Source organism: Trachymyrmex septentrionalis, unplaced genomic scaffold (assembly GCF_001594115.1).
Source record: "Trachymyrmex septentrionalis isolate Tsep2-gDNA-1 unplaced genomic scaffold, Tsep1.0 scaffold85, whole genome shotgun sequence".
NCBI classification, from domain to species: domain Eukaryota; kingdom Metazoa; phylum Arthropoda; class Insecta; order Hymenoptera; family Formicidae; genus Trachymyrmex; species Trachymyrmex septentrionalis.
In genome coordinates, this window is record NW_017306038.1 from 487,623 (window position 1) to 505,039 (window position 17,417).

General features: G+C 40.9%; 1 protein-coding gene across 3 annotated transcripts in view; it reads left to right on the top strand.

The window, feature by feature from the left end:
- The window catches only part of LOC108755157, a 108,799-nt gene extending 91,388 nt beyond the window's left edge, over positions 1 to 17,411 (top strand). The window contains exons 15-31 of one of the 3 annotated variants that reach the window (XM_018498005.1): positions 136 to 257; positions 7,526 to 7,726; positions 8,573 to 8,665; positions 9,084 to 9,323; positions 10,601 to 10,681; positions 11,100 to 11,249; positions 11,766 to 11,786; positions 11,956 to 12,223; positions 12,697 to 13,083; positions 13,252 to 13,410; positions 13,506 to 13,696; positions 14,037 to 14,267; positions 14,506 to 15,006; positions 15,197 to 15,379; positions 15,690 to 15,792; positions 15,880 to 16,014; positions 16,969 to 17,411. In XM_018498005.1, the coding sequence (XP_018353507.1) occupies positions 136 to 257; positions 7,526 to 7,726; positions 8,573 to 8,665; positions 9,084 to 9,323; positions 10,601 to 10,681; positions 11,100 to 11,249; positions 11,766 to 11,786; positions 11,956 to 12,223; positions 12,697 to 13,083; positions 13,252 to 13,410; positions 13,506 to 13,696; positions 14,037 to 14,267; positions 14,506 to 15,006; positions 15,197 to 15,379; positions 15,690 to 15,792; positions 15,880 to 16,014; positions 16,969 to 17,081 (3,179 nt within the window). In that variant the 3' untranslated portion in view covers positions 17,082 to 17,411. The remainder of the gene's footprint in view (positions 1 to 135; positions 258 to 7,525; positions 7,727 to 8,572; positions 8,666 to 9,083; positions 9,324 to 10,600; positions 10,682 to 11,099; positions 11,250 to 11,765; positions 11,787 to 11,955; positions 12,224 to 12,696; positions 13,084 to 13,251; positions 13,411 to 13,505; positions 13,697 to 14,036; positions 14,268 to 14,505; positions 15,007 to 15,196; positions 15,380 to 15,689; positions 15,793 to 15,879; positions 16,015 to 16,968) is intronic. The other 2 variants (XM_018498007.1, XM_018498006.1) reach the window with 2 other exon arrangements.
- The last annotated feature ends 6 nt before the right edge of the window (positions 17,412 to 17,417 follow it).

Sequence of the window (17,417 nt, forward strand, 5' to 3'; positions counted from 1 at the left end):
TCTTCGAGAATATCAGTCGATTTCGATATTTCCGGTTTCACAGATCCTTTCGCTCGTTACGACACGCTCAGTGCTACGCGACTTCCTCTTCCAGCGGCTTTCTCCTGCGTAACTTGTCTTTCTTTCTGCTCGCAGGCGAGAGAAAAATGATGAGCCCGATCGGCAGGGAGGTCGACCGCGGCGGAGGCACGATGACGGGTCCAAGACAAGGCCAGCAGCGACCACGCACGGATTGCAACGAGCTGCTGCATAAAAGGGTGAGCAAATGCGACGGGCAAGTCGCCTTAACACCTCGCCTTAACACCTCGGTGCGAAAGAGCGCCCCGTCTAGAGAATAGAGCTCTATTTATAAAAGAGTAGCGTAATCAGTAGCGATCATTTCATCTGTGAGCTGAATGCTCACAACTTTCCTGTTGGCTGATTTTTAACTTGATGGTCTAGCATCCAATAACGCTTAGTAATTCTTCAATATGATATGTGATTGCTCTCCAGCAAGCGACACAGTGTGACACTGTGTGTCATGTCATTTCCGTTTAACATTAGTTTAACACTGTGTCGTCTGTGTTTCTTACTGGAAAACATCCATAATTATTAGGGTAAACATGGCTTTACACTATTCTTTTACATACAGAGCTCTAGTCTGGTGGCCCCTCCAATAAGAGTCTGGACGCTCGAGTCGCAATTTTGTATGAAGAGTGGTAGCTTTAACAAAAATCTGCGAGAGAGGAGGACGCTACATTTGCTACTTGCTTCTTTCCATTTCTCTCTATTCCGTTCTATTTTTTCCCTAACTATTTCTCTCTCTCTCTCTCTCTCTCTCTCTCTCTCTCTCTCTCTCTCTCTCTCTCTCTCTCTCTCTCTCTCTCTCAGGAATTGTTAAAACAAGGCAGACAAATCAAAAGCGGCTTTCTCACGTCCAGACTTTTATTAGACGGTCTCTAGTCTCCTGTCGATCCCGATTGGCATGGCAGAGCATGATGGATGGAGAGAGGAAATTCGCGCGTCCATTCGCGGCATCGATCGTGCAACGGTCGCGCGCGTGAATTAACCATGCCGTCGTCGCCGGTGGGCAGTCACCGCAAACGGGAAATTTATGGCCGGGGAACGATTGCGAACGCGCACGCTTCGCAAAAGTGTCACCTGTATCACGCACCAAGTCTCGCCGATGGCTGACATCCAACGGCGATTCGGTTCGGTTCCGCGGTGAAGTCTAACATTCTCGCAAATTGCTTGTGGTTTGTTTACGAGCGTATATACGGCTTACTCTCCCGCTAATCCTCCAGCTCGTAAAAATAAATTACGTATATACCGCACGGTAGCGCATAGTAGCGCTGAGTTTATTGTCCATATAAAAAGGCGACGAGCTTGAAAATCCCCGATTTATATAATATTGGTGGATCGAGTTGTCGCGCTTCGGGATCAAATTACCGGAAACAAAATGGCGAATTCTCCCCGCGAACGTTGCACGATCGACGGTTTGTCGTTTTGCTGCTTCTATCTGTAACTGTCTCTTTGTCTCTTGTCATGCAAACACACACGCTGTCCGTTTTATTGACGCGGCATAGCCTGCATATCATCATCGCAGCATGTAAATTCCATTAGCTCAATTAATTAAAATGTTGCCCCAAGAGAGAGAGAAAGAGAGAGAGAGAGAGAGAGAGAGAGAGAGACTCTCCTTCGCACGGTATGCATCGCGTTTGTAAACGGGATTGATAATATTTGCGCTTATGGTATCGTGCGCAATAAACGCGAGGCGAATCATTTTCATCGGCGCTTTCGACTTTTTCAAGCGAAAAATAATTCTGATGAGGTTATCGCTGATGAATTTCTCATTATTTACAAACAGTATCACATTGATCCATGTGATCCTGAATGTGAAATAGGTCATCATTGTTGTTCCATCCGTTAAATGCATTAGGTCATGATCTTGCGATCAAAAATTAATAGGAAAAATGAGGCCAGGGCGTCGATCGAGAATTGCATTGGGATTCGGTGATTCGTAATGATAGTATCGGTAACGTTATATTTTTGTTACGTTTTTATCATATATAACATCTGCAAGAGAAAAATATTTAATACCTGTATAATTGCAAGGTAAAATAATTATGGGTTAGGAGCCCCATTTTTATAATTATTACTGCTACAATGTTAGTAATAATAACCATATAGTATGTAGTTGAAACATGAAAAAATTATGCTACACATATAATTTGAAATATTAATATAGTAAATTATTAAGATGTAAATGATAAATAAGTGAACATTTTTATTCAGTAAACGCAATTATAATTATAGTGAATATAATTATTTTTTTTAATTCATTTACTATGTGGTAATAATAATAATTTAAAAACGTGTTAGAAAAAACTAAACATTTTCAAGCAGTATGTAACTGTTCTTAGTAGCATAATTAACTACAATATATTTGCCTGATTGAAATAACTGTAAATATATAATTGCCCCCAAAAAAATGACTACAAATTATAGTTAAATTATGGTAATCGCGATTATTTTTTATTTCTCAATGTTCACAACGATAATATAGCCTTTTAATAAAAAGGTCTAAAAATATCAGACACCTATATTTTTTTCATTCATCTCGAAATCTTTTACCTGAATTGTTACTTATTAATTACCAGCATTATACGTAAGTTTAAAAGATTTTTGAAATTAGGATAATTTATAACAAATGCCACAAGTTCATTTTTTAACTAAAACTTTAAATAATGGTTAATAGGATACTTAAAATTTTAATATAACGATACAGTATTATTAAGAGTTACAGAATCCCAGTACCGAGCAGAACTTCGAGAACTCTTTTGTTTCGCGATCGCATTAAAATAACGAAGGATCTAATGAATCTACGATTGTACTTAACATTTTTTTTTTCAAGTCGTTCCTTCAGTGCGCAGCGTCATAAAATTCTAAGCGTGGCTTGAGGAGTTTTACAAGTTTGTGTTACAAATAATCCTGCTAGACGGCATTCTTCGACACGATTTCGCGACCTGTTCCGCAACAACGAATACTTAGATTCAATCGAGAAACGGATTTTTCGCCCTGTGAACGGCAAATTCGGACGAGAACCCATCGTTTTCTTAACGTGAGCTTATCTTAAACGCGCGGCACACGAGAAGGCAAGAAAGTAACGACCCGAGTGTCGTCGTCCTGGCGCCATTACATACAATGGAGTGGCGAAGGGCGGCAAGAGGACCAGGACGAAAGGGGAGGGCGAGGGGGAGAGAGAGAGAGAGAGAGAGAGAGAGAGAGAGAGAGAGAGAGAGAGAAAGGAGAAGCGGAGAGAGAGCGACGGAGACGGCAGAGAAAAAGACAAACGAGAAACATGGGGTCCAGGGTCGATCCTGCATACGGTCAGCACCGGTCAGCAAGGGCACCGTGCCAAGGAACTGCAGACGGGTCTTAAGCTTCGTGCACAATGAATTTCACCATCTGCGCATGATGGCACGGCATTCATCCTTCCACACAAATTCATCGCTCCCCACGACGAATCTTATCGTAGGAGGAGAATAGCTCTGGCATAATATGTTATTTATTACGCAGGCAACGTAGGAAACGTTCGTGAAAAACCTCTCTGTAAAGTGGTGGCACTGCGTACAATGTGGTTGCGTCAGAAGCTGGCGGAAACAAGAATCAAGATTCTCCAATTTTAGCAAGGGTACTTAGTTTCTCCTCTTCCACTTTCAACAGCATTTCAGATTAAAAGAATGGACGGAAGGACAGTTTTGCTGAAGTATCTAACAAGTCTGAGAAATAATTTTGTCGGAGCACCGAAATAAATGATGTAGGACGCTCAAACTGATTGTTAGAGTATTAAAATTGTTTGCAACATTGCTTATCGTGTCTGAGATTCCCGCATTATTATTTGATTAGTCCGATAAAGTTATTCTCAAATTTGTATCTGGCGTCTAAATTCTTAGACACTTCAGTAAAATCATTTCTTTCTGCGTAGCGTTCGAAAATCAATTTACGTCCCGAGTTTTCGAGCTCACCGTTCGACCACTACCCAACGATCGTATTACGAAATACAAAAAGTCGTTTCTTGCAAAATATCATTTCTTCCCCCTTGCCAATCGAACCATCACGATAACGTTAAACCGCGAATCATCTTCCCGCGTAAACCGACACCTCGCATCTTAGGGACGCGTCAACCGCGGGATGTCGCCGCAAGAGATACACACACGTTACCACGTGTGAATCTCGTTTGTTAGTCCACGTCATCGTTCCAATGCCTAATAGAAGTCGATAGGAGAGCATCAGCGGGATGAGAGATGAAGCGAGAGATGAAGCGAGAGGGAAACGTGAATAAGCAGCTTCGGACTTTCGTCGGCGAGCGTACCCGCGTGTGGTCGAGAGACGACCGGGGCCCTTCGGGGGCAAAAGGTACAAAAAGGTACGCCGGGCACCGGGCGAACCAGGCAAGGCGGCGATGCACACTGTGCAACCGGCTGGTCGGTCAAGACGAACAAGCTAGCCGATTCGACCGGGCATGACGCCAGTCCGCCCGCCGAAGCGTCGCTCGACGCGCGCCATACCGCTTCCCGTTCGTCAGCCCGACGCGAGATTCGTAAGTTCGTCGTGGAATTTCTTCATTTTCTGCTAATTGAAACATCCCCCGTCCATGGCTAATCCGTGAGAGAAACGTAGGAACTTCCGGAGCGCAAACAGGTAAAGTAGAAGATTCGAGGCATCACAGGTTACTCTATCTCTGGAGTGCGATCAAGTAACTTTGTTCGAGTCACATTCGTTTGGAGTCAAAGATTTGAAATTAGGAAGGACGGAAAGCGACCCCCGGAGACCTTTCTTTGAACATTCTGAAGATGAAATTCAGCGCGAATTTTCAGGATCTCTCTGTCAAACTTGAGGACATCACGCTTTGTTTGTACTTTCGAAGAAGTGAAGTGGATACTATCATATGTTAGTGTTACCAAAGACGAAATATCTTTTATATAACTATCAACATGCGTCTCTGCACTTAATAATTATAGGGTCGCCGAAAATTTCATAACTCCCAGTACCCCAATTTCCAGACAAAATTTCATGTTTTTTTTTTTCTGAATTTCAATATTTTGCAATTTTTTTTATATTTAATTCATTCTGACCTTGGAAACTGTTAAATATTTCGTTGAGAGAGCAATTTAACACAGCAATGTAAATTACTGTTAATGCTCGTAAAAAATTACTGACACTGTTTGCATTTAATAAAAGTTGCCAAGTTGGTAATATTCCTAACTGCGTAGGTGTGATTCCTGTGTACGTGCATAAAACTTCTTTAAAACCAAAGGATTTTAATCTTTTAGAAAATTTCCTGACGTTGATTTTCCTTGATTTCCCTGACTGTTCTCAATTTTCTTAATTCCCTGATTTCCGAGTTTTGTGGCGAACTCTGAATTATACGTGGAGGATGAAAGTCGGCAGGCATTAAGCAGCCGCAGAGAGAGAATGCGGCAAATTGAAAATTCCTTGGCTTTCTACAAGAACTCTGCTTGTTTAAGGAGGAATTGTCCTTGGCGATACAATGAGCAAGCGTGAGCGTTGCCTTTCTTTTTCGCGATGTTCCTTCGTCATATATATCGTCGTATATCGCGCGGTCATGTTGACGTACTTCAACACGCGTGGCGAAGGATTTAGGATTCGCTGAGCAACCATTCCTGACAAGGGAATGCCCTCGATCTCGCTCTGGTATATCCCGCGAATACAGATTGCGCGACCTCGCAAAGATATCGCGACCAGCGAGGACTTGGGTGGAATGCGAAGAGCGTACGAGAGGGACTATCTTTTGGGACCTGTCTGTTAAAATAAAGAAGGCGTATTATCGTTTCGCTAGAAGAAAACTACGATCCAATGGTGATTGCTATACGAATTTCATTCCTACATTCCTTCGCTGCAACGCTACGTGCATCGAACACTCGGCATGACCTGTATCTGTTTGCGCTCGTCCGTGTCGATATGTCTATGAGAATTTGTACGTCGCCTATGGCTCGTCTCCCTCGGCCAGAGAGGCGTATTAGAAAATTGGAAAGTAATAGAAAACTATGGCTCGCCCTACGTTTCTTCGCTTTTCTACGATCTTTAGAAATTCTTGCAATGGCGCACAAGAGATACGACCGTTCAGCTAATTTGCTCGAAGCTTCGAAATTACTTGAAAGTCGAACGTTATAGATAAACGCGTCTGAACTAGTTGCTTTTTAAAATTGAGAGATATAAAAGAGAGGGAGAGAGAGAGAGAGAGAAAGGGAATGGTCAGAGATATAAATATAAAGAGATTCTTACTTGATACTTTTGTACTGAGCGATGGAAATTTAGGCTACGAGGAGGGGGGGATATTTTATACGCGCGGTCAGAAATAAATTCTGAATTTCATTCCATTGACGAAATAATATCGATACACAAACGATATTGTTTGACATAAATGCGGGTAAATACTCAGCTGAATGAGTCATGCAGTTACACGTAAATTGATAGCGTGCCACTTATTATTATTTATTTACAATTGCCTCGCGCAGTGCAAATATTAAACAAATTACTCTTCGATAACTGCTGTTATTTCAGCAATTATTTGTATCGCGTTCCACTTTACGTCACATTGCCTTCCGTCGTATTACACGACTCGGTCGGATGTGTCCGCCTCTCGCTTCACCTCTGAAGCTACCACAAATCCAACCGTAAAAGCCACTAAAACCTAGCGGTTTTGGAACACAGCGGGGACGAATGCAAAATGGCAGACGGGGAAATCGGCTAAGCGGTAATCCCCTCTTGCCTAGGCTCTCGCCGAGAAATTCCAGCAGTTAAAAAGTTTGCATACAATCTCGCAGGCACAACTGACGTAAAACCGCCGGTTGAAATTTCGATACGGCTAAACGGGCTACCTTGTAATTCGGGTCAGTGTGGCTCGCCACATTCTCTATTTCTCACATTCGCGTGGAATCTGTTTTCCGACCAGTTTCCACCGTTTTATTAGTTACGTTCCACGAAACTGGACGATCATATATTTCTATATATATTTCTATACACATCTTTATTATTACAATACATTGACGCGATAGTTTATTATTTACGTAGACGAGGTAAGGAAAGAGAAAAATATGTCGACGGTATATATAAAGAACAAGTTATTGCACATTCTGAAAGATCTCACTGAATCGAATGATTTAGGACAACACAGTAGCTGCAATAATTTGCCGTCTACATTGGCGCAACAGTGAAATGTTGATGGTAATTTAACTGGTGCTATCGATGATAATCAATATTTTCTCCTCTTCCATGCCAATCAAATCCACGTACGCTACGGTGTTGTGTTCCACGTATAATTGCAAAATTAATCCATCCAAAGCTTTGCTTTCTCTAACAAAAGCCTCGTCCTCTCATTTCTCCATCGTGCGCGAAAGCTCACGCGAGCTCCCTTGAGCAATCCTCGCGGCCCCGTAACGTAACAATTCCATATGTCACAGCTCGATTACCCTTGCGTTGTTTGCGTGTGTGGCTAACAAACGATTGCATGCCTCGACAGAGTAACATCGGCTCCCTGAGAGCGGATGCCAGCGGCAGGCTGGTGACACAGGCTGGCGCATCCGGGCTGGTACGCGTCTCCGCCGGCGAGCTCCTCGGCAGGACCCACGAGGAACTGGTGCTACTGTTGATCCAGCTGCGACGTCAGAACGCGACGGTCCTCAAGGCGATGGAGACGTGCCACATGGAGATCGAGGCGCAGGTCCGAAGAGAGCTTTTGCACGCGATCTCACGAAATTTTCACAGTAATTAGATGATCCACGGACGGTGACGATGACGGTGACGACGGCGTGGTCGTGGGCCCCTTTAGGGGTCCGGGCAAACCGGAGCCGTCTGGAGGGACACGTCGTCGCCGGCCCTCGAGCCCTCGAGAAGCGTCGCTTTTTCATGATTGCTTTAATGTTAGAGAGAGAGAGAGATAATTCGCTTTGACAGACGATCGTGCAGTTTGACGAGATCTTTCAGGATGTGTTGGAATAGATCGATATGTTGTGGATGCACGCAGATTGTGAATCCACGTGACGATAATACAGTATGAGTGATCGACATTCGTTTCGTTCATAGTTGACTACGTGACGTAATGCTCGCGCGCAAATAAACGGATTGAATGTATTCAATTGCGCTTTATGGACTTTGCGATCCGCAAAGTGTAATTGACTGCTAGGCAAGCGCGACACGTTGGTTCTTTCACGTCTTACATTTAGCCCCGAGTCTCGACTCGGAGCTTCATGGATTATTGAACTTGACAAAAATCACGATCTTTAAAGAACATTATCAGACGACTATGTTCAACGTCAAATGTGGGACATAGATGAATATACACCTGCGATCTCGCGACATGCGAGATTCGAGGAGAAAGTCGAGTCGAACTTAGGGTCGCCTTTCTACGCAAATATGTGTTTATTGTCCGGCTTTATTGCGTTGTATGTCACGAAGTAACGTGTTTAACGCGCGAAAACGCAAATGTTGCTTGTTTTGACACGCGGAGAGCAAAGGTACCTCTGATGCAACGCGATAAACGTTTCGTGTATTTTGTTTGCACCCGCAGGCTAGACTGGCGGATCTCGACACGCCGAGACGGTTAGAAAATCTTCAAAAACTCGAGGAACTCAAGAGGCATCTGATGGATCTCGAGAAGCAGGTGAGACACGTGAAATATACCTTGCGGAGGTTTACCTCGAAATATTTACATAGATATGAAACGATGGATTTAGCAATCAATAGCTTAGGAAAAAGAATAAATAACTTAACTTGGAAAAGATTTCTGAGGAATCAATATATAAGTTATAGGAACAATATATAAAAGTTCAACAAATTGAGATTATAATTTTTTTCAAATTTTAAAAAGTGGCTGAAATTATTGTCGTATTTTTCAAACTTAATTCTCCGACTCTCGATAACGTTCATCGATATGAAGTTAAAAAAATATTGATTTAATTAATACTGTTAATTAATACTGTTTCTAAGCGTTAGTACACATTGTATTACACATTAACATTTATATTGCACATTGAAAAGTAAAGTTTAAGTTTAATCGTGTTCGACTTTTCCCAAAAAAGTACGAGAAGAGCAAGCCTCTCGTGAACCTCGTGGACAATATGGTGAAGCTGGGCTCTCTATATAATCGTAACACTGCCAACGGGACCAGCAATGTTTCCGGTTCTCGACACGATCTGCACGAGAACGCGAGGGATCATCGCGACCGTCTGGAATTTAACCAAAGGGTGCAGGAGCAGCGACTGTTGGCCGAGGAACGTAGGGATTGGGACAGGTTGAGTCCTGATCATGGACAGTTGCAGGTGAATCATTTAATTATCATGCCACAAAAAATCTTACTTTAATTAATGTGGGTGCACGCAGTAGAAATCATTACTAATTGGGATTCTTAAATAATTCTTATACTTTCGCGGCGTTAGAAACGCATTAGTTAAAAGTATACGGTCTTATAAACGGAATGTCTCGATTATTACACACATTATACAGTACGTATACTCTTTGCTTTCTCAATCTCGTCAGATATCGTCCGTGAAATACGTTTTAGCCGTTCCAATTTCTGTCTCTTACGTCTCTCGTATTATTACATTCTCTTTCCGCAATGTAATACTCCGTGCTAAGAAAGCGTGAGGTGCATCAGACATGGAAGTCTTCTCGACCAATGAAAGCTATTCCCGATCTCTCGCGTGCTATAATACTAAGCGAAATCCACGGTAGACAAGTTGTAAAGGCCGATTGGAAAAAGGGTACGTGCAAAAATTAAGAATTACTCTCGCAGGCACAACCACAAGAGAGACCGAACTCGGACGACACTTACGACCTCTCGTAAATTCTGCGAAGAGCTCACTTTACCGAAGGATATACTTCTAGACGAGTCAAGTCTCTACGGACAATGTCCATTTAAGTATCTCACTTTTCGTTTCCTTCTTCTTATTATTTGTCCTTAGGACTTTTCAACAATCGCGCACGTCGTTCATCGGTCAAAATTTAATTAAGCGTATTCCGTTGGAACAACATAACAAAATTACATCCACTTTGACACTTTTCTGCAGCCTTACAAATGCATTTCCGTGCGATAAACAAATAAAAAAATTAATAAAAACGAACGAGAAAGATAATGAAAAAAATACCCTTTTTCCTTTCTCTTTTTCAGTAATATTCAATTTAACTAATTATTACAAACAATAATCTCGTTGATTTCAAAGAGATTGAAAATAATTGCTATATGGGGAAGTATAATAGATAATAAATTAAAATTATATTACATATGTGTGTGCGTGTCACACAATAAAGAATATTATTGAATATAATGTTATCAAAATAATAATATTATCGGACGTAATATTGTTGAGATTAAAAGGTCTCTTTGATCAATATTTTTCACACGTTACTCGCGAAAGAATTTCATTTACGGACAGGAATAGAGACAGAATGTTGAGAAAATAGAGATTCTGGAGCGTTGTTCTAGAATTAACGATGGCAGATCTCCCTTTTCTCTGAGATCTGCTCCAATTGAAACGTTAGCTTGTCCTTTGAACAGCGAAACTTGAAGGTTTCACTCGATATCCTTTCTATGTCGTAGGCCAAAGTGCAGCAGCTCTACAAACTCGATCGACTGCTTCAGGAGGAATCTGGCACACTGCATAGTCTCCAGCAGGACAAGGTTGCTATGAACCTAATAATGACCACTTAGAATAAAGCCTTTAAATTGCTCGACAAATGTCGCGTACGTTTTAAGAATGCACTTATAACAATCTTCCACCAAACTGATGAGTATGTACGAAAGCCTTCTGAGTTTCTTCTAGAAGCAATACATTCTGTAATATTTTTGAAGATAATTCTAATCGAATATGTGACTTTAAGCTTCAAGAGTTCCGAGTAATCTCAGCCACACAAAGACCCGATACGATATCTATTGTATTATATCCTTCGCAATTTAGAGGAGAGTCGACGTCGTTATTTGCTTGAAACTAAAACGATGTTGTAACGATAAACTGCGAAATGACAGGAGTTGTCCTTAATTCCACGATATAGAAATCTACAATATCATATTACACGCCTGATCGACTTAATGCTCGCAGGAAATACTCGAGAAAGCTTTGGGCGGGTTGCGCCACAAACTGCAAGGTAGCAGAAGCAATTTGGCCGAAGCGGAGCGATATCGGAAGCAGCAGCTCCTGTTGGAACGCGAACTGAGCAGAGTGAGGATACTGCTCGCCCATAACTCGAAGGTAGATAATTTCGAAAATGTATACCCGTGACAGCCGCTAACACGCGCTTCCGCCTTCCTGCATCCCGATTGATTCATACGTGAACAAATCTATTAAAAACCGATGCAGAACTGATTGGCAGAAAAACAAGTAAATTGCGCGTCAATCCGGATTTCAAAATGCGAATAATTGCTGTTCGTAATTCTTCGTATGTTTTTTTAACGTCGTGAAACGTATTGAATATTCCAACGCGCTTCATTGTGCTGCCGATGTTTCCGCTAATAGAAAATATTTTGACGATACGAAGTTACTCGTTTATCAATGAATATTTGAATTTGAAGTGAACGTCTGCTTCATCATTTTATCGTGCTTTTATTAAGTTTGTCTTTTATTATTCTTTGAATTCGCCAATCTCGAATAATCGCGATATCGCGAAAATAATAGTAATACAAGAAGATAGTAGCGCGAGAGAATGTAAATGACGAGAGTGGATTGTATTACGTATTGCAATTAAAGTCTCGATTCACTGTTTCACAGGTGAAGCCGGTATTTTTCCAGGTAAATTGCATTATTCACAACATTATAGTCCATTCAGTTTCCGTCATTCGCTGTTTAGTTGCCATTCTCGTAATGTGACAGTCGGCTAACGATTAAAGTCCGCGCATTCTTTTAATCTGATAATCCGCAACTCTCTCTCTCTCTCTCTCTCTCTCTCACGTGCTTTCAGAAACTTGAAGAAACGGTCGCCGAGAACGCGAGATTGGAGCAAGATTTGGTGGTGCTGAGGCAAAAGGTGCAAGCATCCAGAAGATATGCCGGTAACGTCGCGAGGGACACTTCGAGCACGACCGCACCGCTGGAAGCGGAATTACGACGAGTGCAACAACTCGTCGGCGATCTGCAGAGACAGAGGAAGGAACTGAGCGTTCAAGTTCGCCAACTGACGGAGAAATCTCATAGTTTGGTGCAGCAAATTCGCCCGCAGCCACCGCACGGTGAGTCTAACGACTTAAGGTGTCGAAACCATCAAAAATTTCAAAACTTAAGGATTAATATTGACTCAAGATGATTCTCGAACTTAACTCAAAGACTGCAAAATTCATATTGTAATAAACTCTCATTATTCATCAAAATTTATTATTACTTTATCATAATCAGGCTCGTGCAATAATTGGCTCGCGAGCTAAACGCTTTATTTTTATTTTTTATTTTCCCTCTGTTTCGCTCAATAAGACTGAACGGAAGAGAGGTGGGCAAAACATTAGACAGACCTAATCTAAATAAATTAACATAAAAAGATTATTTTAATTAGTAGTAAATTCATAGTGCTCATCCTTGTATACATTCGTACAAATATATATCGTAAATAAAAAATCAGTATATTGATTATTTGTTAAACATTAATATCGGGATATATATTTTTCATGAAGAATAAACGATGCCTTAAAAGATACAATTTTCCCCTTAGCTCCTCAGGTGCATCATTCGAAGAAACGTACGCAAAATTCTTGGTTGGAGACTGATTTAGATTCCGGAATAACCCTGGACCATGGTTTGGACTCACCGTCGAGTCCGTCTTTGTCTATCTCACCTCCGAACAAACAAAACGATAGCTCCCACCAACGATACGGCTCTCCTACTCAGTACAAAGACTTATCCCCATTGAATCGCCCACATAATCAGCAATCCTTCGTACAACCCTCACAAAATCACATATCTACGCTCTCGCCGCAGCTGCGCGAACAAATTCAACAGCACCAATTAAAGCAACAATTATTGAAAGATCAAATGCAGGGCAAAGGTAACGCGATTCAAGTGGTGCCCCTGTATGTTAATACGGATTCAAGAGTAGCAGGTAATATTCTTGTTGGATTATGGCGAAAATTCATCCTATTAATATTAACAAATATTGTTATTAATGATGTTCACTGATGTGTATTTAGATAAATAACAATTAATAGCAATTAGCGTAGTCATAAAATAATTCTGATGTTCAAGTATCGATTTGTATTTTTAACGCAAGGTGATTATGTCGCCGACACGAGCAAGCATAACGGAAATATAATGAATGGTACGCTAAATCCTGCTCCGGAATATATCCCGCCACCGCCGCCCCCTTTGAGCGAGGAAGCATTGTTATTGAATGATAATTATAGACAAAATGAGGACAACAAATTCGCCGGTAAGTCGCCGACAGTTCCACTGCGGAAACATTATTACATATTAAGCCTGACACACGTCGGAAATTTTATTCCTCTCTCCTTCGCGCCTTCGCAGGATTAATGCACAATCGCGAGAAACAAGAGATTAAGACGGTGCGCATAGTGAAACGCGAATCGGAAAGGCGACAAAGGGACCGCGGTGACAGAACCGGCAATCTTGGAATTCCTCTGACGAACGGTCTCCAGGCACCAGGCGGCGCGAAGAGATTGTCCGATGATGATTTCGGAGGCTCCCAAAAATTCGAAGTAAGATCGTTTTCGATTACGCGTCTTTTTCAAATACATTGAAAAAAAAATTTACTAAATCCCAACATTTCTTTGAGTAGTACCAAGTGAACATTTACTTACACAGTAAATAAATATTTACTCAATACAAAAATGATAGTTAATGATGATAAATCACACAAATTAATTCTTTTTGTATCGAACAAATACACGTTTATATTTAGTAAATATTTACTTAGAACTATTCCAACAAATATTTATTAAAACTTAGTACTTTTTTTTCAGTGTAGTGAAATCTAATAAAAAAAAGCATCGATTTCTATAAACTTATATACTAACGCAGATCTTTTAACACATCTAGAAAGCTCAGCTTGGCAGAGTAGTGGAGGAATCGCCAATCGTTCACGCGCAGAGCACGGTTCAGCTGTCCGAACTGGACGATGTTCAATTCCAAAGAAGCATGTCTCTGCCACGTGGTTTCGGCGGGCAAAAACAGCAGACTGGAGTACACTACGGACCCGTGGTACCTCCACCGCGAAGCGACAGTATGCATGCCCTGAAGAGCATGATGGCACGTCGGCATAAAATTAGGGTAAGTCCTGCCAATAACTTTCGATGCCTAAAAAACACGATTCCAGGTCATCTCTCCAAGTCACTCCGTACAAAACCTTACTTCTACACATTTATCGATGTATATATATACAGTTTTGCGAATATTATTGATAATTTTATTCTACTCCGAGCATCCTGACGCTCGTCTCGCTCGACCATTTTTGTTAATCCCTTCGATCCCGGGAATTTTACAATTTTTTTTTGACGCTCCATCGCAGTTCGAAAGTCATGACGGCAGCTCCGATAGCACTCTGTCACCGTACACGGATAGTCCTACGTCCAGCTCTCACATGCCGATGAGCTCTCCCAACTACTCAACCGCCTCGTCGTACAGCCCATGCCAGAGCCAGAATTATCCGTCGCAAGCGACGATGGTCGCCGCGCAGTCTCACTATAACAACTACTCGATTGGACCGTACAAGCAGTACGAAAAAATCGGCACTCTCGCGGGTGCCATGAGCCCCGAATTAACATCGCCGACTAACGTCGGCATTCACGAGAGACCGACTACCGCAACGACGGCGAACACAAACCAGTCCGATTCGCCGCAATTGTCGCCGGTGTTCAAGAGCGAGGCTGCCAAACAGATTATCAAAGAGATGACGGAGAAGAGGGTGGAGGGACCGAGGCGAAGGCAGATTCCTCGCGAGAAAAGGCGGCATTACACTGTGTCTAGTAGCAAACCAGTGCTCGATCTAGAGGATACTTTCTCGAAGATGGTATTTTTTTGTTTCATTCAATTTCTGTTCTCTCTCTCGTTTCCCTATCTTCGTCTACCTCTGTCTCACTTTGTCTATTTCCTGTCACTGACTTTCATCGCTGCGCTGTGCCGTGCTATTGCCCATCGCGGCAGTTTCGAAAATTCTGATTTTTCGCTTTTACGTTACGAGAATCTTTGATAATTTCTAGGGCATGGGTAGAGCCAGGGACGATCTGGACATGGAAAGAGCGCTCAGACCCAGGATAAACGCCCCTGACGTGGTGCGATCAACGTTAAGTCATAAGGAGTTGAAGTATAATGAGAGTACTATAGACCAGCTGTTAGGCACTCCTAATAAAATTGTCATTCCCGAGAGATATATTCCTGAGCAGGTATTTATAATTTGTACTCTATATAATTAATTTCTTTAAATTAAATTTCATAAAAATCAATTTAATTACACTTTGCTTTTAAAATAAATTAAAAAATCGGAAAGATATATGTTATATGTTAGAAATTTGTATCATGAAAAAGATAATATATTTTATTTTATTATTTATGTAGAATTCTTCGATATATTAGAGAATTATATGTATAAGTAATATAATTGAATCATTATTGAGAATAAATTAAATTAAACTAAATTAATTGAACTCTAAGTATATGTTATTATATTTTTGTTATATGTTATTATTTTTCCAGACGCCGGAGTTAACAGCAGAAGAACAAGAACAACGTTTAAAAAAGGCGGAAGCAATTAGGAAAATGCTCTCAGAGACAACCGTGACTGCACCGGAAGGAGGTGGTATGCGATTCTTTTTTCTCCAATTATTTACCATTTTTTTCTGACAATGATTACAAACATATTTTGTAAATATGCACCTGATTTCAGACGATGATTCTAACATAGAAAAATCAGACACCTTGAAACGCAAAGTAGTGGAAGAAAAACGGCAGAGGGAACATATTCTCCAACTTAATCAGATACTGGCGAAGCAAGTAATGGAGAAAAGTAAAATGGTAGCAGGTACGTGTCGATAACACTCCAAGTACGCTGCATGATTGTAATCATTTTTACGTACAGCTATGGCAGCATGCTCGTTTCGTTTAGCTTTCAAAAAGAAAAAAAAACGTATTTCTTTACCACGCTCGATCAATGATGAGTGCAATTTCACATTTTCTATATTGTACAATGATTTTTATTTTTCTATCGCTTAGGTGTTCTATAATACATCGCAAATACCTCGTCACTAGTCACAATCTTTCGCGATAACCAATCAAAAGTGTCAATAATTAGTATTGACACAATTCTAATAGGTTATCGTAAAGCATTGGCGACAGAGTGTTTGTGACGTATCGTAGAACGCCCTTTACAGAAGCGTTTGACGCTCGGTTTGACATCATTGTCAATGTTCATTCGGCTTGAGCAATTTACATTATATTGCGCATACATTTACGTCAATCTTCTCACAAATGCGAACACGCATGTATTACTTGAGTTATATGCTATTTTTATACGATTTTATTAATGGCTTTCGTTCAAGACAGCGAATACAGTCTCGTCTTAGGGAGTATGAATTGTTGTTTGGATTGTTTTGTGCTTGTGTGTATATAGGTAACCAGGCACACTGACCGACATGCTTACTCCATCCCTCCCTATAGGACACGCACGTCACATTATCATTTTCAGGTTTGTTTTTTTCATCTTTTTTTTTCCTTCGTCTTTTTTTCTTCTATTTTTTTTTCCTCCAATCAAGCTAAGCAGATACAACCGCAATATTACTTCCATCGATATACGTTTATTGAAATAGTACTATTGTATGTAAAAAACGATAATTCACAGGAATAGTCGAGATATAAATGATAATAAATAAAAAAACATAAAATAGTAAAAGCGTCGAAGATAACAAGACTGCATTTTCAATAAACGTATTAATTTATAATTTATAATTGCTTCATCATGTCTCTCGTTCACCAACAGTGAAAGCTCTAGCAACGCTTCCCCTGAAAACTGAATCAAGCTTGGACGATGAGGATCTCTCGCCAGTGGCTCCTTTACCGCTTTATCAGCAAAGAGAAAACTTCTATTCCTAAGCATCGTTCCAAGGATACAAACAGAAGCACAAAACTACTGCCAATATTAAGAACAAGAAAGAAGAACAAGAAAATAAAAAGAGGGAGGAACTTTTTTCTCAACGACTAGTTAAGAAAACGGAAGTTCATGCAACATACTGAGGAAGTGCTTTTTATTTGCGCACTGATTGCATTGTATATAATGATCTAAATAATACAGTAATATAAGTAGTTGTCATTATTTGTTATATATGGTAAGAGCTCGTAACGTACAAGTACACACGAAAAAGCGTATGAGAAAAGCGCAGATGGTAACTATGCGATAGAAAGGACTATCAATGCATTATCAAACAGAGC